Source organism: Podarcis raffonei, chromosome 13 (assembly GCF_027172205.1).
Source record: "Podarcis raffonei isolate rPodRaf1 chromosome 13, rPodRaf1.pri, whole genome shotgun sequence".
In the NCBI taxonomy this organism is placed as follows: domain Eukaryota; kingdom Metazoa; phylum Chordata; class Lepidosauria; order Squamata; family Lacertidae; genus Podarcis; species Podarcis raffonei.
The window spans coordinates 12,152,807-12,170,587 of record NC_070614.1 but is presented as its reverse complement, the minus strand read 5'-3'; the positions used below and the strand labels follow the sequence as shown (position 1 = coordinate 12,170,587).

Below are 17,781 nucleotides of genomic sequence, written 5' to 3'. Positions count from 1 at the left end.
ATCAGCCAAAGGCTTTGATGAAGAGGACATTTTCGCTTGGTGCCTATAAGTGTATAATGAAGACACCAGCTGAACCTCCTTGAGGAGAGCATGTCACAGATGGAGAGCCACTGTAGAAAAGGCCCATTCTCATGTTGCCACCCTCACGAAAGGGGCACATGAAGAAGGGCCTCAGGTGATGAGGGTCTGAGTGGGTTCATATAAAGAAGCGTGATCCTTGCGGTATTGCGGTCCTGAGCTGTTTAGGGCTTTATAGGTCAAAACCATGGAGTTTTCTTGGCAGGGGTACTGGAGTGGCTTGCCGGTTCCTGATCCAGGTGGATCACGTTTAGTCAAAACTCTCCACTATGACCTGTCTGTCTTGGGTGGCCCTGCACAGCATAGCTCATAGCCTCTCTGAGTTATTCAAGCCCCTTTGCCATGACAAGGCAGTTTGACCAAACTGCGGGAGGCAGTGGAAGACAGGAGTGCCTGGCGTGCTCTGGTCCATGGGGTCACGAAGAGTCAGACACTACTAAATGATTAAACAACAACAAAAAGGTCAAAACCAGCACTTTGTAACTAATTGGCAGCCAATGTAACTGGGCCAGGATCAGTGTAATATGCTCAAACTGAGCAACCTGGCCGTTAAATTCTACACCAGATGAAGTTTCCGAACCATCTTCAGAGGCAGCCCTACGTATAACGCGTTGCAGTAATCTAACTTTGAGGTTACCAGAGCATAGGCAACAGTAGTTAGTCTGTCCCTGTCCAGATAGGGGTGCAGCTCGGCCACCAGCTGAAGCAGATGGAAGGCACTCTGCACCACTGAGGCCACCTGAGCCTCAAGTGACAGCAGAGGTTCCAGAAGTACCCCCAAGCTGCATACCCACTCCTTCGGAGGAACTGTAACCCCATCAAGAGCAGGCAACCTCCTATCCATCTGATCTAGGGAACTGCCCACTAACAGTGCTTCAGTCTTATCTGGATGGAGTTTCAGTTTGTTGGCACTCATCCAGTCCATTACCAAGGCAAGACAAAGATCCAGCACATCCACAGTCTCACCTGCAGATGTAAAGAGGAAGTAGAGCTGTGTGTGTTATCAGCATATTGCTGACAGCGTACTCCAGACCTCTGGATGACTCCACTCAGTGGTTTCATGTAGATGTTAAACAGTATAGGAGATAAAACTCAACCCTGAGGAACCCCACATTGGAGGCTGCATGGGGCTGAAAAACACTCCCCAAGCATCACCCTTTGGAAATGTCCAACCAAGTAGGACCGGAACCACCACAAAGCGGTGCCACTCAACCCTAACTTGGACAGCTGCTCCAGGAGGATACTGTGGTTGATTTCCAGAGCTAATTGAGGAATGTGGCCACAAACCACCTTCAAATTCTTATCCTACAGTAGCGGTCAACTTTTTTAGAAAGCACACTGAGGGAGTTTTGCTCCTAATGTACTGAGCTGAAAGAAAAAGAAAGAACAGGCCTTAGCCCAATGGTATAGTGTCAGGCAAAATTAGACATCGCACTTCAACACAATGAAGTCTGCAGCTATTTGCTGTGTGGCATATATGCTCTCTCCGGTATGGCCTGGAGTGTGGGGTTGGCATATATGGGTGGTTTTACCTTTGAGCCGGGGGTTGGATCTGAAGGCTTTTTGATTCATTCCAACTCCTAAGTGCCTTCAGGAGTCAAATGAGTTGAAGGAATAAAAATAGTTGCCATTTTAGCTCAGCATCCCACTCTCAGTTCTTTTGAGGTCAAAAACCTTCACTTAATTGCATGATCATAATGTCTATGACTTCCAGGGTGGTGCTGATTTCAATTGATTGCTTATTTGTAGGTTCAGTTCCTGGTGGATCACGGTGCCATGATTGAGCATGTGGATTACAGTGGGATGCGCCCCCTCGACCGGGCAGTGGGTTGCCGCAATACTTCTGTTGTTGTCACACTACTGAAGAAAGGAGCCAAGATAGGTAGGGAACAGTCAAAGAAAAGAAAACCCACCTTGTGAATCTCTCAAGAGCCCTATTTCCTCCCAGGTTGTGCAGACATGCAGCACTCCTATGAAAAAGGCATGTCCGGTTTTGAAAGAATGCTGCTTCTGTTACACCAGCAGAATGCCAGCATTCCTGTGCGCTTTGGCTGCTGTGCTGTGTTAATCGAACATTGGATTTCCCCCCTTGCCTAGCTCTTGGCAAACTGGGGGAGTAACTCTTAATGAGGTTTTTCCTCTGAGAATGACCACCACTTTGACGGCTCTACTGTGCTGCTGTGCTGATATGCTGCTTTCCTTGCTCTGTAGATGCTTCCAGGTTTGGGCATTGCCTGCACTGCTCTACTCCCCTACAACCCCTCGCGTCACAAGGGAATTTGCTGGTGCCTTGGCTGCTATGCTGCCTGCCTCTCACTGCTGCTTTTTCCTTTTTTTTAAATTCACCGTCATCCATTTTTTCTCCCTCTTCTACAACTTTTTTGTTTTCTCCTTTTCTTCAAAGGCTGTCAGACGCTACCGAGTCGACCACGAGGTATACATCACTGCTGTCATCATCCAGCTTGGTGGTCTGACAGCTCTGCTTTCTCTTCTATGGTTTTGCCTGCCTGCATTCTCTCCCTCTGTTTTCATTTTTTCTCACCTTCAAACAATTATTTTTTCCCCTTACTGTTGCAGAGAATAACTTGACCTCAAGACCTAATTCACTTTTAAAACGCTGCCAATTTATTTTTTTTACTTGAAGCCTTCTGAAATGCTTCCCCATGCCTTTCTGGCTGTTTGAGAACCCCCCTATTTGACAATTAGCTTGCCAAGTGAGACCATGAAGGCTTGGTGGGTTTGTAAAGGCCTACATAAAACAGCTGTCGCATTGGGCTCTTGGACTGCAATAGAAGGGGAGTGTATCCAAAGTACTTCGCAGGTATAAGCCCTGTTTGAAGTGAGCCTTGTTCTGAAACACTGAATATTTTTAAAACTGTTCACAAATATACCACAATTAAACTTTCAGCCCCAAATACATCCAAGTTGCTGTAGCATACCATATTTAAAGCTTACATGGATTGATCTATATTGTTTGTTAAACCCTTTGATTTCTCCACTAATCACATTTTCCAGAACGTAACTGTCTTTACTTCCCACCAATGCTAATTGGTGGATATTGATGCCTTCTTCTCCAACATTTGCGAATCATTTCAAATCAGCTGAAAGAAAAGATTGGAAGGGAAAGGCGTTTTTGGTTTGAAGCCTTCTTGTGAGAACCCCACGCTCCTTGGGTTGGCTGCACCAAGTTGTTCTCTCCAGCAGAAATTTCTCCCCCCCCCAGGATGTTTATCCACCTTAGCTTTCCTCCCTTGCCACCTTTTGCATTGTATGAGTTTTTTACCCATCATGCATCCTGTACACTACAGGTCCAGCAACCTGGGCGATGGCCACCTCCAAACCAGACATCATGGTCATCCTGTTGAGCAAGTTGATGGAGGAAGGAGACATGTTTTACAAGGTGAGAGATGGAAGACTGAGCTTTTCACCAAGTATCAGTAAATGACCTTGTATCTAGTTATCAGTTTTTATTTCTTTGCTGCTGCAATTGCATCAAAACAGTTCCTGAGCTTTCCCCTTGCTCTTCTGACTATGCCACAGGGTGACTGAGTGGGTGTCAAGTCTATGATGTTTCTTTATTCTGCAAATACCTTCACTCTCTCAGTGGCTAAAAGAGCCTAATTTGAATAATTTGAATTCAAATGAGCAAGTATATATAAATGTGCTTAATTTGCACAATTCATGTGCATCAGTTAATTTTTAATTTTTAGCACAAGCAGTCCTGACAGTAGCTTGAATTGCTGAATGAATAAAAAGCCCCTAGTCTTAGAACCTGGCAGCAGGTGCCCATTACTCCAAAACACTGCAGTACATCTAAGTTAATGGTTGCCACTGTAGAACATCTCTTTATTTTTGATGTTTTGATCTTGTTGCTTTTGGCACTGCCCATGGCCATTGGGATTAAATGCATACAGTCAGCATGTCCATAGAACTTGAGACCCCATTGAGTCCTGTGTCTGACAGGATTGTCCATAGCATCACTGCTTGACTAAATTGCTGGGCTTTGTGAAGCAAAACAGCAGCAATAGCAACAACCACAAAACACTTTTATGTTCTCCAATATCTGGAATAGCTTTCTTAGAATCAAGGTGGTTCTCTTAATTCAGAATCTTCAGCTACTGCTTGGCTACAGTTTGTACCTTGCACTAAAAATTAAAATTCTGCACCACATTGCTACTTGCCTTGGGAGGAAAGCCTCTGCTGGTGCCAATGGGATGTTGCCATCCAATGTAGATATTATGATGATATGAGCAGAAGACGCAAAAAGATGTACTAAGCTGATGGAATGCCTTGCCCTATGAAAGTTGTACAGTGGTACCCAGGTTTTCGAACAGCATGCGTTCCGGGTGTCCGTTCGACTCCCAGAACCATTCAAAAACCAAAGTGCAGCTTCCGATTGGCTGCAGAAGTGTCCTGCAGCCAATTGGAAGCCACGCTGGACGTTCGGCTTCCAAAAATTGTTCGAAAACCGGAACACTCATTTCCAGGTTTTGATAGTTCAGGAGCCGATTTGTTCAGTAGCCCAGGCTTTCGGCTTCCAAGGTATGACTGTAGTTGGTTTCCTCCCTTGCTGTTTTTTGCTGGTTGTTAACCATTATATCTTGGCAGGGTTTTGCTGCATCTGACAGATAAACCAGACAAACCTACAAAATTAACTGATTCTCATGTGTTTTTGATTGATAAGTGTATATTGTTGTTTTTATAAAATTGTAATTTGTAGATATTGTAAGCTGTGTCTCCTTTTGCAACAGCAAGGGGTGGGATAGAAATGGTTTCATAAAGTGAATGAATAAATAGATGAATAAAAAGGGATGCATTGGAGGCAATAGGCCTGAGATACAGAAACTAGAGGCAATGGGGGAAAGACAGGTAATTTAAAAGTATGTGCCTCTTAGGATATTATGGAGGTCCCTCGGCACTGACCCCTCCATTTCCAGGACTGGAAGTGGTGTTGTGGGCAAGAGGCTCTTTTCTGCCAAATCCATCCTTGAAATCCTTCTGCTTCTATAGTGGGGAGGCCATTAATAGTTCAGTATTTCCTTCAGCTGGGAAATCAGCTATGGGGGGACGGGGACGACAGCCACTCTTTTCTAAGCCTTATGTCAAAGTAGTACAGGAAGAGGTTCTGTTTGGCAGGAACCTTTGGGCAGTTTATATTACTGTCAGGCACATGTTGTTAGTCGGTCACTTCTGTTCTTGTTGGTCCCCTGTCCATGGTGAGACAGGCAAGTAATTGACCAGGTCACTTCAGACTAGTACCAATGTGTGCAATACTTTTGGACATACTTCCACAATGTGCCCAATCATTCTTTGAGCTAACCTTTACCCAGTGTATTTAGTATTTACAGTCAATCCAGTGGCATCTTAAGAAAAGCCACCTAACCATTCTCTGGGCTCTGAGCTTTTCAGCTGTGCTAAGCTTTCTCCCTCCAGTATCAGAACAAGAAACCTAGAAATTAATTTACAATCTACAGAGGAAAGGTTTTTCTCTTAAAGACTTCCATGCAGCCAAATTTCATTCGGCAAGGAACGACAGCTGCCATGCTTATTTCTAGACCCCTCTGATGCAACTGTGTAGGCACATTCAGCTGTCTTCAGCGATTGTCTTATAACTGCTACAATGCTGAAATAGAAAACGGAGTGGTGCATTTTGACCTGTTTGCCGTTCTGCTAGAAAGGGAAAGTGAAGGAGGCTGCCCAGCGCTACCAGTATGCTCTGAAGAAGTTCCCCCGAGAAGGGTTTGGAGAGGACTTGAAAACCTTCCGGGAACTGAAGGTGTCACTCCTTCTCAACCTCTCCAGATGCCGGAGGAAAATGAATGTAAGTGGCCTCCTTCTCAAAGCCCCTTCCTGGCAACGATCCTTTCCCAGCTCCCTTTCCTGTTCCTAAACCACTCCCTAACCACTTTCCCAGACTCCTGGAATGGCCTTGAAAACCTCCACCTTTTTGTAACCTGGTTGTCCTTCACAGAGCACTGGCGTTTTACAGTTCTGAAACAGCCAAGCCAATGGTTTGAGATTAATTTCAAGCCATTAAAAATTCATCGCTATATAAAAACAGCTGTTATAGCTCTCTTTGATTTTATTTCTTTCTCAATGTCTGTATGTGTGCAGATTGGAGGATGCTGTCGGACTTGTAATGCTGTCATAAGCCTTCTGAAGCTCTTGCTTTCTCTTAGAGCAGTGACTCAGAATCAGAAACACATACCCCCACACCCTCCCATTCTCCTCCTGGAGATGGGCAACAACTTGCGTTAGTTGCAATCTGTTCCTGTGTCTAAAAACACAGCATGGGAAGTGTTTTTACAAGTGCGTGAAAGAGAAACAATACTGTTTATGCTAGGAATCCAGTAAATGTCTCAGCAATATAGAAGCCAACATATATAATAAAGCTTTGCACATTTGGATTTAAAGTCAAGGATTTGGCATGCAAACAGACATGTTTTAATCATATCTGTTAAGTGTGGCCACAGAGCTAAGAAACAGAGTTAACTTACATTAGCGCTGAATTTGCAGGTAGCAGAAATTGTTTAGGGAGTGCTTTAATAGGGAGGAGAGAACAAGAAACTAAAAATGTATGTATAAAACCAAACATACCCAGTGAGCATGTCCAGACCATTTTGAAGGGTTTTCATAACCTTTCCAAGGTTTGCATCTTCCTTTTTTATTGGTTAGCATAAAAAATTCGGAGTTACTGTATAAGTAGAGGCTTACTTGAATGCCCTCATTGCACGGTTGTGTTGCATAGCTTCACTGCAGCCATCCACTCCAGCCAGAGTCAGCAGCCGTGTTAAGGTACACTGAAACATTTGGCCCAATCACAGTTGGCAGGGTGAGTAGCCAGCCTTGAAACTGGCAAGGGGCAAAGCTGTGAACCCCTTCACATGTTCCTTTAGCACACAGTTCAAGAGGAAACCCCCCCCCCCATGAGAAGAGCAGATTGATGGAAAGTTCTGTTTCCAACAGTGCCCAATGTAAAGGTCCAGGCCGCACTTTTAGATTAGCGTGCAGGGAGAAGATCAACAATAAGTACATACACTAAAGAAGACCTGTCAAATTGACAGAATCATATATCCAGCAAGGTTTCCAGGGCAGACACAGTGACAGCAGACCGATTGAAGAGACACACAAGGAACGGCGTGAGTCCTTATAGGCCCAGCCTGGGAGTGGATAACCTCGTAACTTCACAAAACAGGGTTGGATCTCTCGATACCAGCTATCTGTGACATGACGTCCATGTTGGAAAATACCAAGTCCACATATAAAAATATTTCCATGTCATATTATTATTTTTTCTTCCCAAATTCTCTGTGTGTGTATATATTCAATGACTTATCTACGCACCTATTGTGATGGCAGGATTTTGGAATGGCGGAGGAATTTGCTACTAAAGCACTGGAGCTGAAACCGAAATCTTATGAAGCTTACTATGCAAGAGCAAGGGCCAAACGCAGCAGCAGGTGAGAGGAGAGCCAGAGAGAAATGAAAGGTTCTGTTCTCCTGAGGTTTGGGTGTGACACATTCCAAAAACGCCCCCATTCCACACAAATGAATCGACAGCAAGGGATTGCCCACGGGAGACTATAATTCTAACCCTCGGAAATACCAGGTTAAGAAACTCGCCCTCTTCCATTAAGCTGAGCACCTTCCACAGTTCCAAATATAGTAATTCTGTAAGCTGGACCATAGTGTCCTCAGAGCATTCTGTCAGTGCTAGAAGCATGCAGCAGCTGAGCAACTGGAGGGCATGTTTGGGGGTTAACTAGTGACTGCTCTGCTCTGTGCTCGAAATTAGTTGTTGCTGTGGGATGGAAGCAGTGGGATCCAGTTGTATCTCATCTGTGTTCTGGTTGGTGCTTAAAGGGGCCTGGCTCATCTGCTGCAGGTGGGATCACATTTCAGAATCCTGAACTGACTGGAGAGCTTTGCCTTTCAGACACTGCTAGCCTCTTTGCTCAGCTCATGGAGTAGGGTACCTGCTGTGACTGTTTGGAGCTTTGTTTTGTTCCAGAGTTTCTTTTGTACCTACCCATTTGATCATCACGGCTGAGCTGGAGGCCCTGCAGTTCAACCTCTCAGCTCAAGGAGGACCCACTGAAGTGGCAATAAACCCTCGTCTGGGTCTCTCACTGCTATAATTAAACTTCCATTCCAGAAACAGAGCTCTATGAATTGAGCCACACTTTCCCTCTTTTACACATTCATATTTGGCTCCCCACTGCTTGCAATAAATTGGCAACCAATTTCCTTTCTGGGACTTTCCCACATTTCTTCACTCAGGGTCCATTATACCACTTTAAAAAAAGGAAAGAAAAAGCCTTCCCTTGCCATACCATGCCTTGCCTCCTAGCATCAGCAGTCAGGGGAGGTCAAAAGTTTTGGGGCTTGGGGAAATTGTTGTGTTTTTAAAAAACCAAACAATAAAACGAAATGCATGAAGGGCGTAGAGGATATTCTCTACCAATCGCAATCACATTCGAGTAGATGACTGTTTTGTTGAAAAGCTACCAGTGTCCCTGTAAATGACAACCCACCTCCCCCCAAACTCCCCACCCTTCTGTTCCTCAAAAGATAGCCAAAGGCATTGTGGGCTTGTGTCAGGCACTCTCTCCCTTCCTTGTTCCCTTTATTCCCAAGAGAACAATTCTCAGAGCAGAATGCATTGGCTGCAGGAAGGCCAGAGCTTGCCACTTGCCTGGAGCATCGTAAGGGCTTAAGCTCAGACCTTAAATAGTTGGAGGGGCACAGCTAAACCTACCCTGCATACCATAAAGTTGCCTTCCTTGTTCCCTTCATTTCCAAGAGAGCAATCTTGGGAAAACTGGCTTGTGTCCTCTGCTGTGGAAATGGAAGAAACAGCCAAAGGCTGAAGAATCTGGTTCTTGCAGGACTTGGAACATCCTCCCCACCATGGCTAGCAATGCTTTTCTTCGCAAGAAACTTGTTGCTTAAGTCTTACCAAATCCATTCTGATCCAGAGTAACTTTGGTTCTTCTTCTTTTGTCCCCTCTCTTGGGTCGAGCAGGCAGTTTTCAGCAGCGCTGGAGGACCTGAACGAGGCCATCAAGCTCTGTCCGAACAACCGTGAGATCCAGCGGCTGCTGATGAGGGTGGAGGAAGAGTGCAGACAGACGCAGGCGCAACTACAGCAAGAGCCTCTTGCGGCATCTGAACCTGAAACGCAGCACGAAGAGTTGTATGCAGTGCAGGACATCTTGGAAGAGGAGTACCTTGAGCAAGATGTAGAAGAAAACATTTCTGTTGGCTTGCAGACGGAGTCACGGCCGAGCCAAACTCTGCCCATCATCCAGAGCCCGCCTTCTTCTCCTGCACACCGAGACTCTGCCTACATCTCCAGCTCACCGCTTAGCTCACATCAGGTCTTTGACTTCAGGTCAAATAGTTCTGTGGGGTCACCAACAAGGCAAGGGTACCAGCCCACCTCCCCAGCACTCTCCCCAACGCACCAGAACTCCCATTATAGGCCAAGCCCAGCACACACGTCTCCTGCTCACCAAGCCTCGTCTTACCGCTTTAGCCCACCTCCAGTAGGTAGCCAAGGGAAAGAGTATCAAAGCCCACCTCCTTCTCCCCTTCGTAGAGGCCCTCAGTACCGAGCCAGCCCTCCAGCAGATAGCATGAGTGTCTACAGGGCTCAGTCCGGCTCACCCGTACGATATCAGCAGGAACCCAGCATCAGTCAACTTCCCAGTCGGCCAAAGTCTCCACTCTCCAAAATGACACAGAGGTCCTTCCAGATGCTTCCGCTGCCTGTTGCAGTCCCCCAGCAAGGGCTCAGGTTGCAGCCTGCCAAGGCACAGATTGTCAGAAGCAACCAGCCAAGTTCGGCCGTGCACTGCAGTACTGTGATCCCCACGGGCACTTACGGCCAGGTGGCCCATTCAATGACCAGCAAATACCAGTCGGCGGCGTCGGAAGTGGCTGCTGGCCAAAACCGGCTGGTCTACCAGAGCTCCATTGGGGGGATAGTGGGGGATGGGCGGCCCATGCAGCACGTTCAGGCCAGTCTCAGTGCAGGGGCCATCTGCCAGCATGGAGGGCTGGCTAAAGAGGATCTTCTACAGAGGCCTTCCTCTGCCTATCGTGGTGGGATGAGATATAACCAGACCCCGCAGATCGGGCGCAGCCAGTCAGCTTCCTATTACCCTGTCTGTCATACAAAGCTTGATCTCGAACGTTCCTCCCTTCCCACTAGCCAGCTAGGTTCACCGGATATCTCTCACTTGATACGAAGGCCCATGGCAGTGAACCCCAATGAAATAAAACCTCACCCTCCGACCCCAAGGCCTCTGCTTCATTCTCAAAGTGTTGGCCTCCGGTTTTCCCCTTCCAGCAATAGCATCTCATCCACTCCCAATCTGAACCCCCCCTTCCGCCCTTCTGCTTCTATTCAGCAGATGGAGATCCCCCTCAAGCCAGCCTATGACAGGTCATGTGATGAGCTTTCCCCAGTCTCTCCAACGCAGGGCGGTTACCCCAGCGAGCCTGCCCGCTCCAGGACCACACCTTTCATGGGAATCATTGACAAAACGGCCCGGACTCAGCAGTATCCCCACCTGCACCAACAGAACCGAACCTGGGCTGTGTCTTCAGTGGATACCGTCATAAGCCCCACGTCCCCAGGAAACCTCCCCCAGCCAGAAACATTCAGCCCGCCTTCCTCAATCAGCAGCATTGCCTTTTATAACAAAACCAACAATGCACAGAATGGCCACTTGCTGGAAGACGACTATTACAGCCCACATGGGATATTGGCCAATGGCTCCCGAGGAGACCTCCTAGAGAGAGTTAGCCAAACCTCTTCATATCCCGATGTTAAGGTGGCCAGGACACTGCCTGTTGCACAGGCGTATCAGGACAACCTCTATAGGCAACTCTCCAGAGACTCCAGGCAAGGACAGACATCCCCTATCAAACCAAAGAGACCATTTGTGGAGTCTAATGTGTGAAACGGACGTGTCTTGGAGTAAGAGCCTTGTTTTCAGCACACTTTTCCCGGCTGAATTCCCATATTACACTGCTGTTTTTCTTCCTCCCTTTTTGAATTTTTCATTCACCTAGCAGGCCACCAACTAGGGTTTTTTTCTGTGTGATGATGAGGCAGTCTAAGACATGCTCCAAACCCTTTGCTGCACACAGCTGACCTCAGATAAAGCCAGCACTGTACATGTCTTCAGCTGTCAATTAGGCAATGTTAGTACACGGTGTTGGGGCTGACCTAGAAGGAATCGCTTGAGAGAGGTAACCAGCTCTTTGAAAAAACAAAATGCGAATTTCAAAATTCAGATTGGTTTGAATATCGGCTTCGAAACACTTACTAAATTTTCCTCCGGAGTACTGAGCCCTTTTGACTTGGAAATTGCACTCTTTCAGTCAGCGCAGTGCTGTCCACATTGTTTTGTTGTGTCCAAAGAGCTTGTTGACCTGCACAGAATGGGGCTTTTATTTTGTTCGTAATACAGTGAGGAGCTATGCATAAAACCCATCCTGCTTTATCTGGTGTGATAGGCTTGAACATTAGTATTAAGGGTTCATGGTTGCGAATTTTTCAAAATCCTTTCCAGCCAATCTGTTGGTATGGACTTCCACGGGTAACATTGCTTTGAAAGGCATGTTCGGAATGATACTGTTTTGATTTCCTCTGAGGCAGTTGAACAAATATTCAGGGAGAAATCAAAGTTCTCTCCACTTCAGCCAATCAGTGGGCGGCTACCTCGGTCTGTATATTGGACTTCCTGTCCATTTTCAGTGGGCTTGTCCTCCTAATGGAACAGGAGCACCTTACCGATTCACACTCCAGGTATTGTTCCCAAATCAAGAAAGCTCATTATAAACTGTGAGGTGTCCTATCATTTGAAAGCGTGATGGGGGGAACTGAGAAAGAGAAGCAGAATTTGTACATGCACTCCCATTGTGACGGTTAATGCCCTCCCCCTAGAAGTCAGTATTAGTACACTCGTAGCAATGCTTCCTGAGTTAGAGACCCATTGAGCCATCTCGGCATTCCTTTTCCGGCTGACACTTTTGGAGTGAAGCACTTTCTTCCACTCTTCTTCTTCTGGTTGTGGGGCGCTGCGACTTGGGTCATTTAGACCAATACGATACTGATGTTTGAGGAATATGCTCTTAGAAGCTGGAGCTGTTTTTCCCGGCCAAATACAGAAGGCAGAGCTGGGTGGGAGAAGATCAGATGTTGACAAAAATGATGGCGAGGAGTTCCGAGGGCAATTAAAGGTCATTCCTGAGTAGCAAGGGCTTTTCAGATTCATGCCGCGGTAGGTAATCCGTGAATGTATGCAGGTGCTCAAAAGGTCATCAGAGGTACAGTGAAGTGGCAGGGACACAAAGGAATGCAAAATCACATCTTGCCCTTTCTTCATTTTGGCTGGACAAAGGATAAAGCTGGCTTCCTGTTAATTAAGCAGGGTTTTTTCCCTTCACACTATGATTGCACGGCTAGTCTTTTGTCCCAGCTGAAACGGGAGTTCCTCATTTCTGTTATCAGGATGTGCAAAATGATACAATGATTTCTGAAACATAAATCAGGTATATACATACCCTTTGTTTCCTATGATTTACTTTCAGTACATGGCTTCTTTCTGAAGTCTGTTTGCTGTCCTCAGGAGACCCTCTCTATAAATAGAAAAGTGATTAGAAAAGGCATTAAACAGCAAGGCTTCATGTGAGGTTGGCAGGTTTCATACCTGGAAGTGTTACTGACAATATGTTTATGCTTTAAGGTCCTGGAATTCAGAGACACAAAAAGAGATTAATGTAACAGTTTCAGGAAATATTTTCATTTTCAGAACGAGTAGTCCTTGTCTGAGTGCACAGGGGATGTTTTCAAGGGTTTGTTTTACTTTGGTTTTTACTTTGATCTTTCCTTGGGACTCTTTTTGTACATCTTTTTCCAGCTCTTAACTGTTGTGTTCCAGAACCTGCAGTAATAGAAAACACTTAGCAAAAGAGGTGTTAGCATAATTTCTTCTGCTGCTATGGGGCTTGCCAAGGTGTACTGGTGCCCAGCAAGTCCAGCAGTTGGCAGCTACATTTTTCGGGAATATGCTTTTCCGCTGTTTCAACTTGCATGTTGAAAGGGACAGTGCTGTGCCCTCTTGTGAGTGTGTGTATGAGAGAGGGGGGAGGGAGCTTTCGTACATAACCCAAGATATAAAGAAGGTGCAAATTTGCTTTCCTTTATTTTGGCGATGGAAAAAGCTACTTCCTGCTTTCCCCACACGTTACTTTTGTTGTCCTGGGGAAGTAAAAAAGGGTTGATAACCTCCCCCCTGCACTTGCTATATGTAGGGAATCATCCTTATGATTTTAGTGTTGTCTTAGACATTTTTTTCTGCTTTATAAAGACAGATTACTTTAAACTCTTAAAAACTGGAATACACACCACCAAACAAGAATATGTTTGCATGTGTTTATCGGGGATTTTTCTTAAGAGATTTGTGGCAACTACTTTGGAACTGCTTGTATCATGCAGAAGATAGAACCCATTTTACTGCAGCGGACAGTGGAAGGTCAAATTAATCGTTTCTGTTGTTTGCCTTTTGGGCTACGATAAAAGATCCTCGCACCAAATTGTTTGGTATGGCTGGAGTGCACTGAGGCATTAACCTGCTGTCTTTCCCGATAAAGCAAGTAGAGAAATGCAACCAAATTTAGCTGTCTCCACCATGCGGGAGGCGGGGGAACAATGTTGCTGTCATGCTGATCTGATCACCTTTGCAGTTCCAACATACGAATCTTCTTGATGGCATAATGCTGTAGTTCTTGAATCTGGCTGCTTTGCTCTGCTCTTCACTGCCATGGGGTTCCCAGTACCATGTCTGTTTACATTTAGTGTTTAGTGAAAGAAATGGCATGCACATCCAAAACGAGGTTTTAATACTTCCACTGGGCAGGTTTTCCCCCTCTTCTTCTTCTCTCCCCCCCCCCCGGTACTGTGTTGTGATTTCACAGGATTTTTGCACTGATGGGTTTGTCACCTGCTCTCTTTGTAAATGGGGGGGGGTGCACTTTACAGTTTCATTTGTCACTATGATAAATGCTGGTTATTTAAGTGTGATCAGTGTCTTCATTAGAAATACAACAGAACAGCTCTCGTCTTTCAGTGTATTAAAACAGAAGCAATGACTCAAAATATATAGCACAAGTATTAGCTGTTGTACATAAGCATCAAAAGGCGAAGTACTTTTTTCAATATAAAGAGAAACATTTGCTGTGACTTGTCGAACTGATCTCCTAGCAATTCTCTTTAGGAGCACCTGAGGCTTAATTGTGACTGCTTTTAGTTACCAGGTAACACACATCTCAGCTGAAATAGGAGCCGTTTTTTGTCTTAGAAGTTGGCAGGAGGCAGTTCCTTCTGTTTTTGCTCTTGGCTTAGACCTCGGTTGCTCATTGTGTCCTCTCCTGAAATACAATGTGATAGAGCACAAAGTAATTTCTTTCGCTGTCCTTTCTGCAATTGAAATGCCTTTCCAAGTGAGGCTTTTTCTACTCAGGAAAGTGTGATAGAATGGCTTAACACTCAAGAGAAGGCTCCCAGATGCTTTTTTTTTTTTTAAGGGCCATGTAAAAATAACAACTGCACCTGTCTCCCTCTCTAAGCTGGAGTTTTAGAACTCTCTTTACCCGCACAAACACACCAAATAGTCCAGTGGCATTTCTGCTTTGAATGTATGCCTGCGTATGCCACCGCTTCATGTCATTCTAACACTGCAGAAAGCTTCTAGGCTGAGTGGAAGGCTTATTCTAGAGCTAGAATCTAGTTGCAGGTTTATGGTGCATGTGTTATGGCTCTCGAAGCAGTACCAGATGCTTCTCTCTGAGGACCAAGGTAGACCTGTCCTTAATTGCGTGAACGCAGTGAAGAAGCACATTTTTGTTTGTTATGTTAGTAGCTGCCATATCTGATCAGCCTCAGAACCACAGGGACCAGGAGGGGGAGTTCCACTTTACTCACTGTGGTCCCAGCAACAAGTTCTAGATAGCTGCCAATGGAGTCTTTCTTTGAAATGTAAAGAGCACCTTCTGGACTTCGGCACACTTAGAGACCTCTCTTTTTTAAAAAAATAATATTTTATTAAGTTTAACAATAGAAAAGTAGAACAATAAAAACACAGAGAAAATATAAAACACAACAAATTTTCACAATACATAAAATACAAACATTTAACAAGGGGGAAAAACAATCAACACACAAAACATAAAATAAGAAAAACACAAATCACTCTTTTCTAATTATTCATCTTCAATTAACTTATTTTCCTGACTTCCTCACGCCTCCCTTTTTTATATCCCTTTTTAACAATTGGTTCAGCAAATTCATATCCTACTACTTTGTCCTTATATATTTTACCTCCCAAATTTATAATTTATAATTTTTATCTCTTATTACTAGAACCCCTTCATTTTATTTCAATGTCATCAGCATTCATACATTTTACAATACTTCTGTAAATAAATTTTAAATTTCCTCCAATCTTCTTCCACCAACTCTTCTCCCTGGTCTCGGATTCTGCCAGTCATCTCAGCCATTTCCATATAGTCAATTACTTGCATCTGCCATTCTTCCAAGGTGGGTAGATCTTGTGTCTTCCAATGCTTTGCGATGAGTATTCTTGCTGCTGCTGTAGCATACATAAAGAAAGTTCTATCCTTCTTTGGCACCAGTTGGCCAACTATGCCCAGGAGAAAGGCCTCTGGTTTCTTCACAAAGGTGTATTTAAGTACCCTCGCGGGGTCCCTTTGCCAATTGGGGGGGCACTTTTGGCACCCGCCGAGTCCCACGGCCGCAGACTTCCCCCGCCTGCGGTTTTTTAAAGGGTCTCCGCTGCGCCGTAGCGGATAGACCCGATTTCTGCGGAGCTTCTCCCTCGTAATTAGAAGGAGACTGCCATTGCCGTTGGCGCTGCCCTCCGGAAGTCACACTTAGAGACCTCTCCACCCTCTGCCACGATCTCAAGGTTTTGCAGGCTTCACCATGGCTGCTATTTACATACCAAAATAATTTGTGTGCTGTACTTTAATTGCATTCAAGCAATTAACTTGACCCTGGTTTGAGTCTGCCTCCTGGGGTCTCGCCACTTGGGTGCCTATAAACTGATGCTGGCACCTGGAAATTTGAAACAGGGTGGAATTCAACACTAGGCCTACTCAGAATAGGCTCACTGAAATTAAAGAACATGACTCCATTAGGTCTTTTCATTTCAGAGGGTCTACTCTTGAGTAAAAGTTGGCTGAATTCCACCCAACTAGTCTGAGCTGGCTCTTTAAAATAGGATGGGAATCTGAATACATTGCAAGGTCTGCTTTGCTCCAGGGGAGAGAGCTATCAGCTTGGAACATGCTCTACTGCTAGCTGTAAGAAATGTACTCAGAGGTAAAGAGTTTATTTGAGAGTGGCTGAAAATGTGCCTGCTGTTGCAGTTTCAAAGAGGCAGAGGCTGTCCACATATGCAGAACATTTGGGGAAAAGAACATTTCCTTTCAGATACTAAGCCTGAAGGCTGTTTTTCTTTTATTACATAGCATTAGACTGCGGAGAAAGGGGGGAGGGCGAAGCCTGCACATATTTTGAAAGCCCAAGTCACTGGCCTGGCCTTTTGCAGCAGTTAACAAAATTGCTACCGTTCCAGATCCACACAGAAAGTCATCTAGTAAAAACCAAAGTGCCAGCTTCTCCACGCCTTACATAAAGCAACGAACATCACTGCGTGCCTAGAAATTATTCTCCTTCTCTGCTTAAGGTGGCCCCTTGCAAACTCTTGGGTGGCAGGCGACATCTCTTCCCATTTCCCTCTTCTTAAATACGCTGGGAGTCCCAGGGCCTTCATCTACCGGAATTCAGCTTTTAAAAAGGGCTTAGACGGGGACGAGAAATAATGTACCTCCTTTGACATGTTAGATGCCTTCACTAAATGTATGGTTGCTGTGGAAAGCGAAGGAAGAACTTGGGGCACAAGCACAAAGGGGTGGAAAACCTGAACTGCTCTCCCCCCCCCCCGAATTACTTGAACTCAATTGCTGGATGATTTTTCTCCCCTAACAAAAACATATTAAGGGCTGAAATTACATAGCAGGCTATTACGTTTGCAGTTCTTGATTATAATCCACCTGCTAAACCAGACTAGGCCCCTCCTGGCAAATAAAACCCTGTAATCCTTGACAATTCCTTGGGATCTTCTCCACAGAACTGCTTTCCCCACAGAAAGGCAGACACTGCTGGCCTGGGGCTGCTTCTGAGTCGAGAGGCTACTGGGAAAATGGGACGAGGTTTTTGCACTTTTACGCTTGCTTAGAAAGGGAAAGAGAGAGGTGATGCTTTTTCTTCTGGCTGCCGTCACACTGGGTCCGTGAGCAAGGTGGGACAGTTCAACTCTGTTCTGCCTGGACATGCACCAGACCCCAAGTCCATTTCCTAGGAGTACCCACTGTTATTTACCGATACTGACATTTCCACAGAGTGCAAGGCACTGATCTGTATAGGTCCAGGGTTTGGGGTATTTTTGGAGGGGATGAATGTTTTGCACCAGTTCAAACGTGTTTCCCATTCCGATGGTGTTCTTTCATTTTGCATTTTCTTCCCTATGAGCATTGCAGCATTTTGCCTGCCTTGTCTGCCTCTGTACACAGCACTCCTTTGTATTAAAGAAAAAAAAACCTTTA

The 17,781-nt window shown here is 45.3% G+C and overlaps 1 protein-coding gene and 1 long non-coding RNA gene across 12 annotated transcripts in view; one reads left to right on the top strand and one right to left on the bottom strand.

The window, feature by feature from the left end:
• TANC2 (tetratricopeptide repeat, ankyrin repeat and coiled-coil containing 2) overlaps positions 1–11,410 on the top strand; it is a 193,489-nt gene extending 182,079 nt beyond the window's left edge. For all 11 annotated transcript variants that reach the window (XM_053363720.1, XM_053363716.1, XM_053363718.1 and 8 more), the window contains 5 exons: positions 1,828–1,960; positions 3,387–3,478; positions 5,753–5,899; positions 7,438–7,538; positions 9,104–11,410. In XM_053363720.1, coding sequence (XP_053219695.1) covers positions 1,828–1,960; positions 3,387–3,478; positions 5,753–5,899; positions 7,438–7,538; positions 9,104–11,048 — 2,418 coding nt within the window. In that variant the 3' untranslated portion in view covers positions 11,049–11,410. The remainder of the gene's footprint in view (positions 1–1,827; positions 1,961–3,386; positions 3,479–5,752; positions 5,900–7,437; positions 7,539–9,103) is intronic.
• A 2,614-nt stretch (positions 11,411–14,024) lies between these two features.
• On the bottom strand, positions 14,025–17,376 carry LOC128400972 (uncharacterized). Its single transcript, XR_008327402.1, has 2 exons — positions 16,053–17,376; positions 14,025–15,170 (listed from the first exon to the last, which is right to left on the bottom strand). It is a non-coding gene; the product is annotated as an uncharacterized LOC128400972 (long non-coding RNA).
• Between the last annotated feature and the right edge of the window lie 405 nt (positions 17,377–17,781).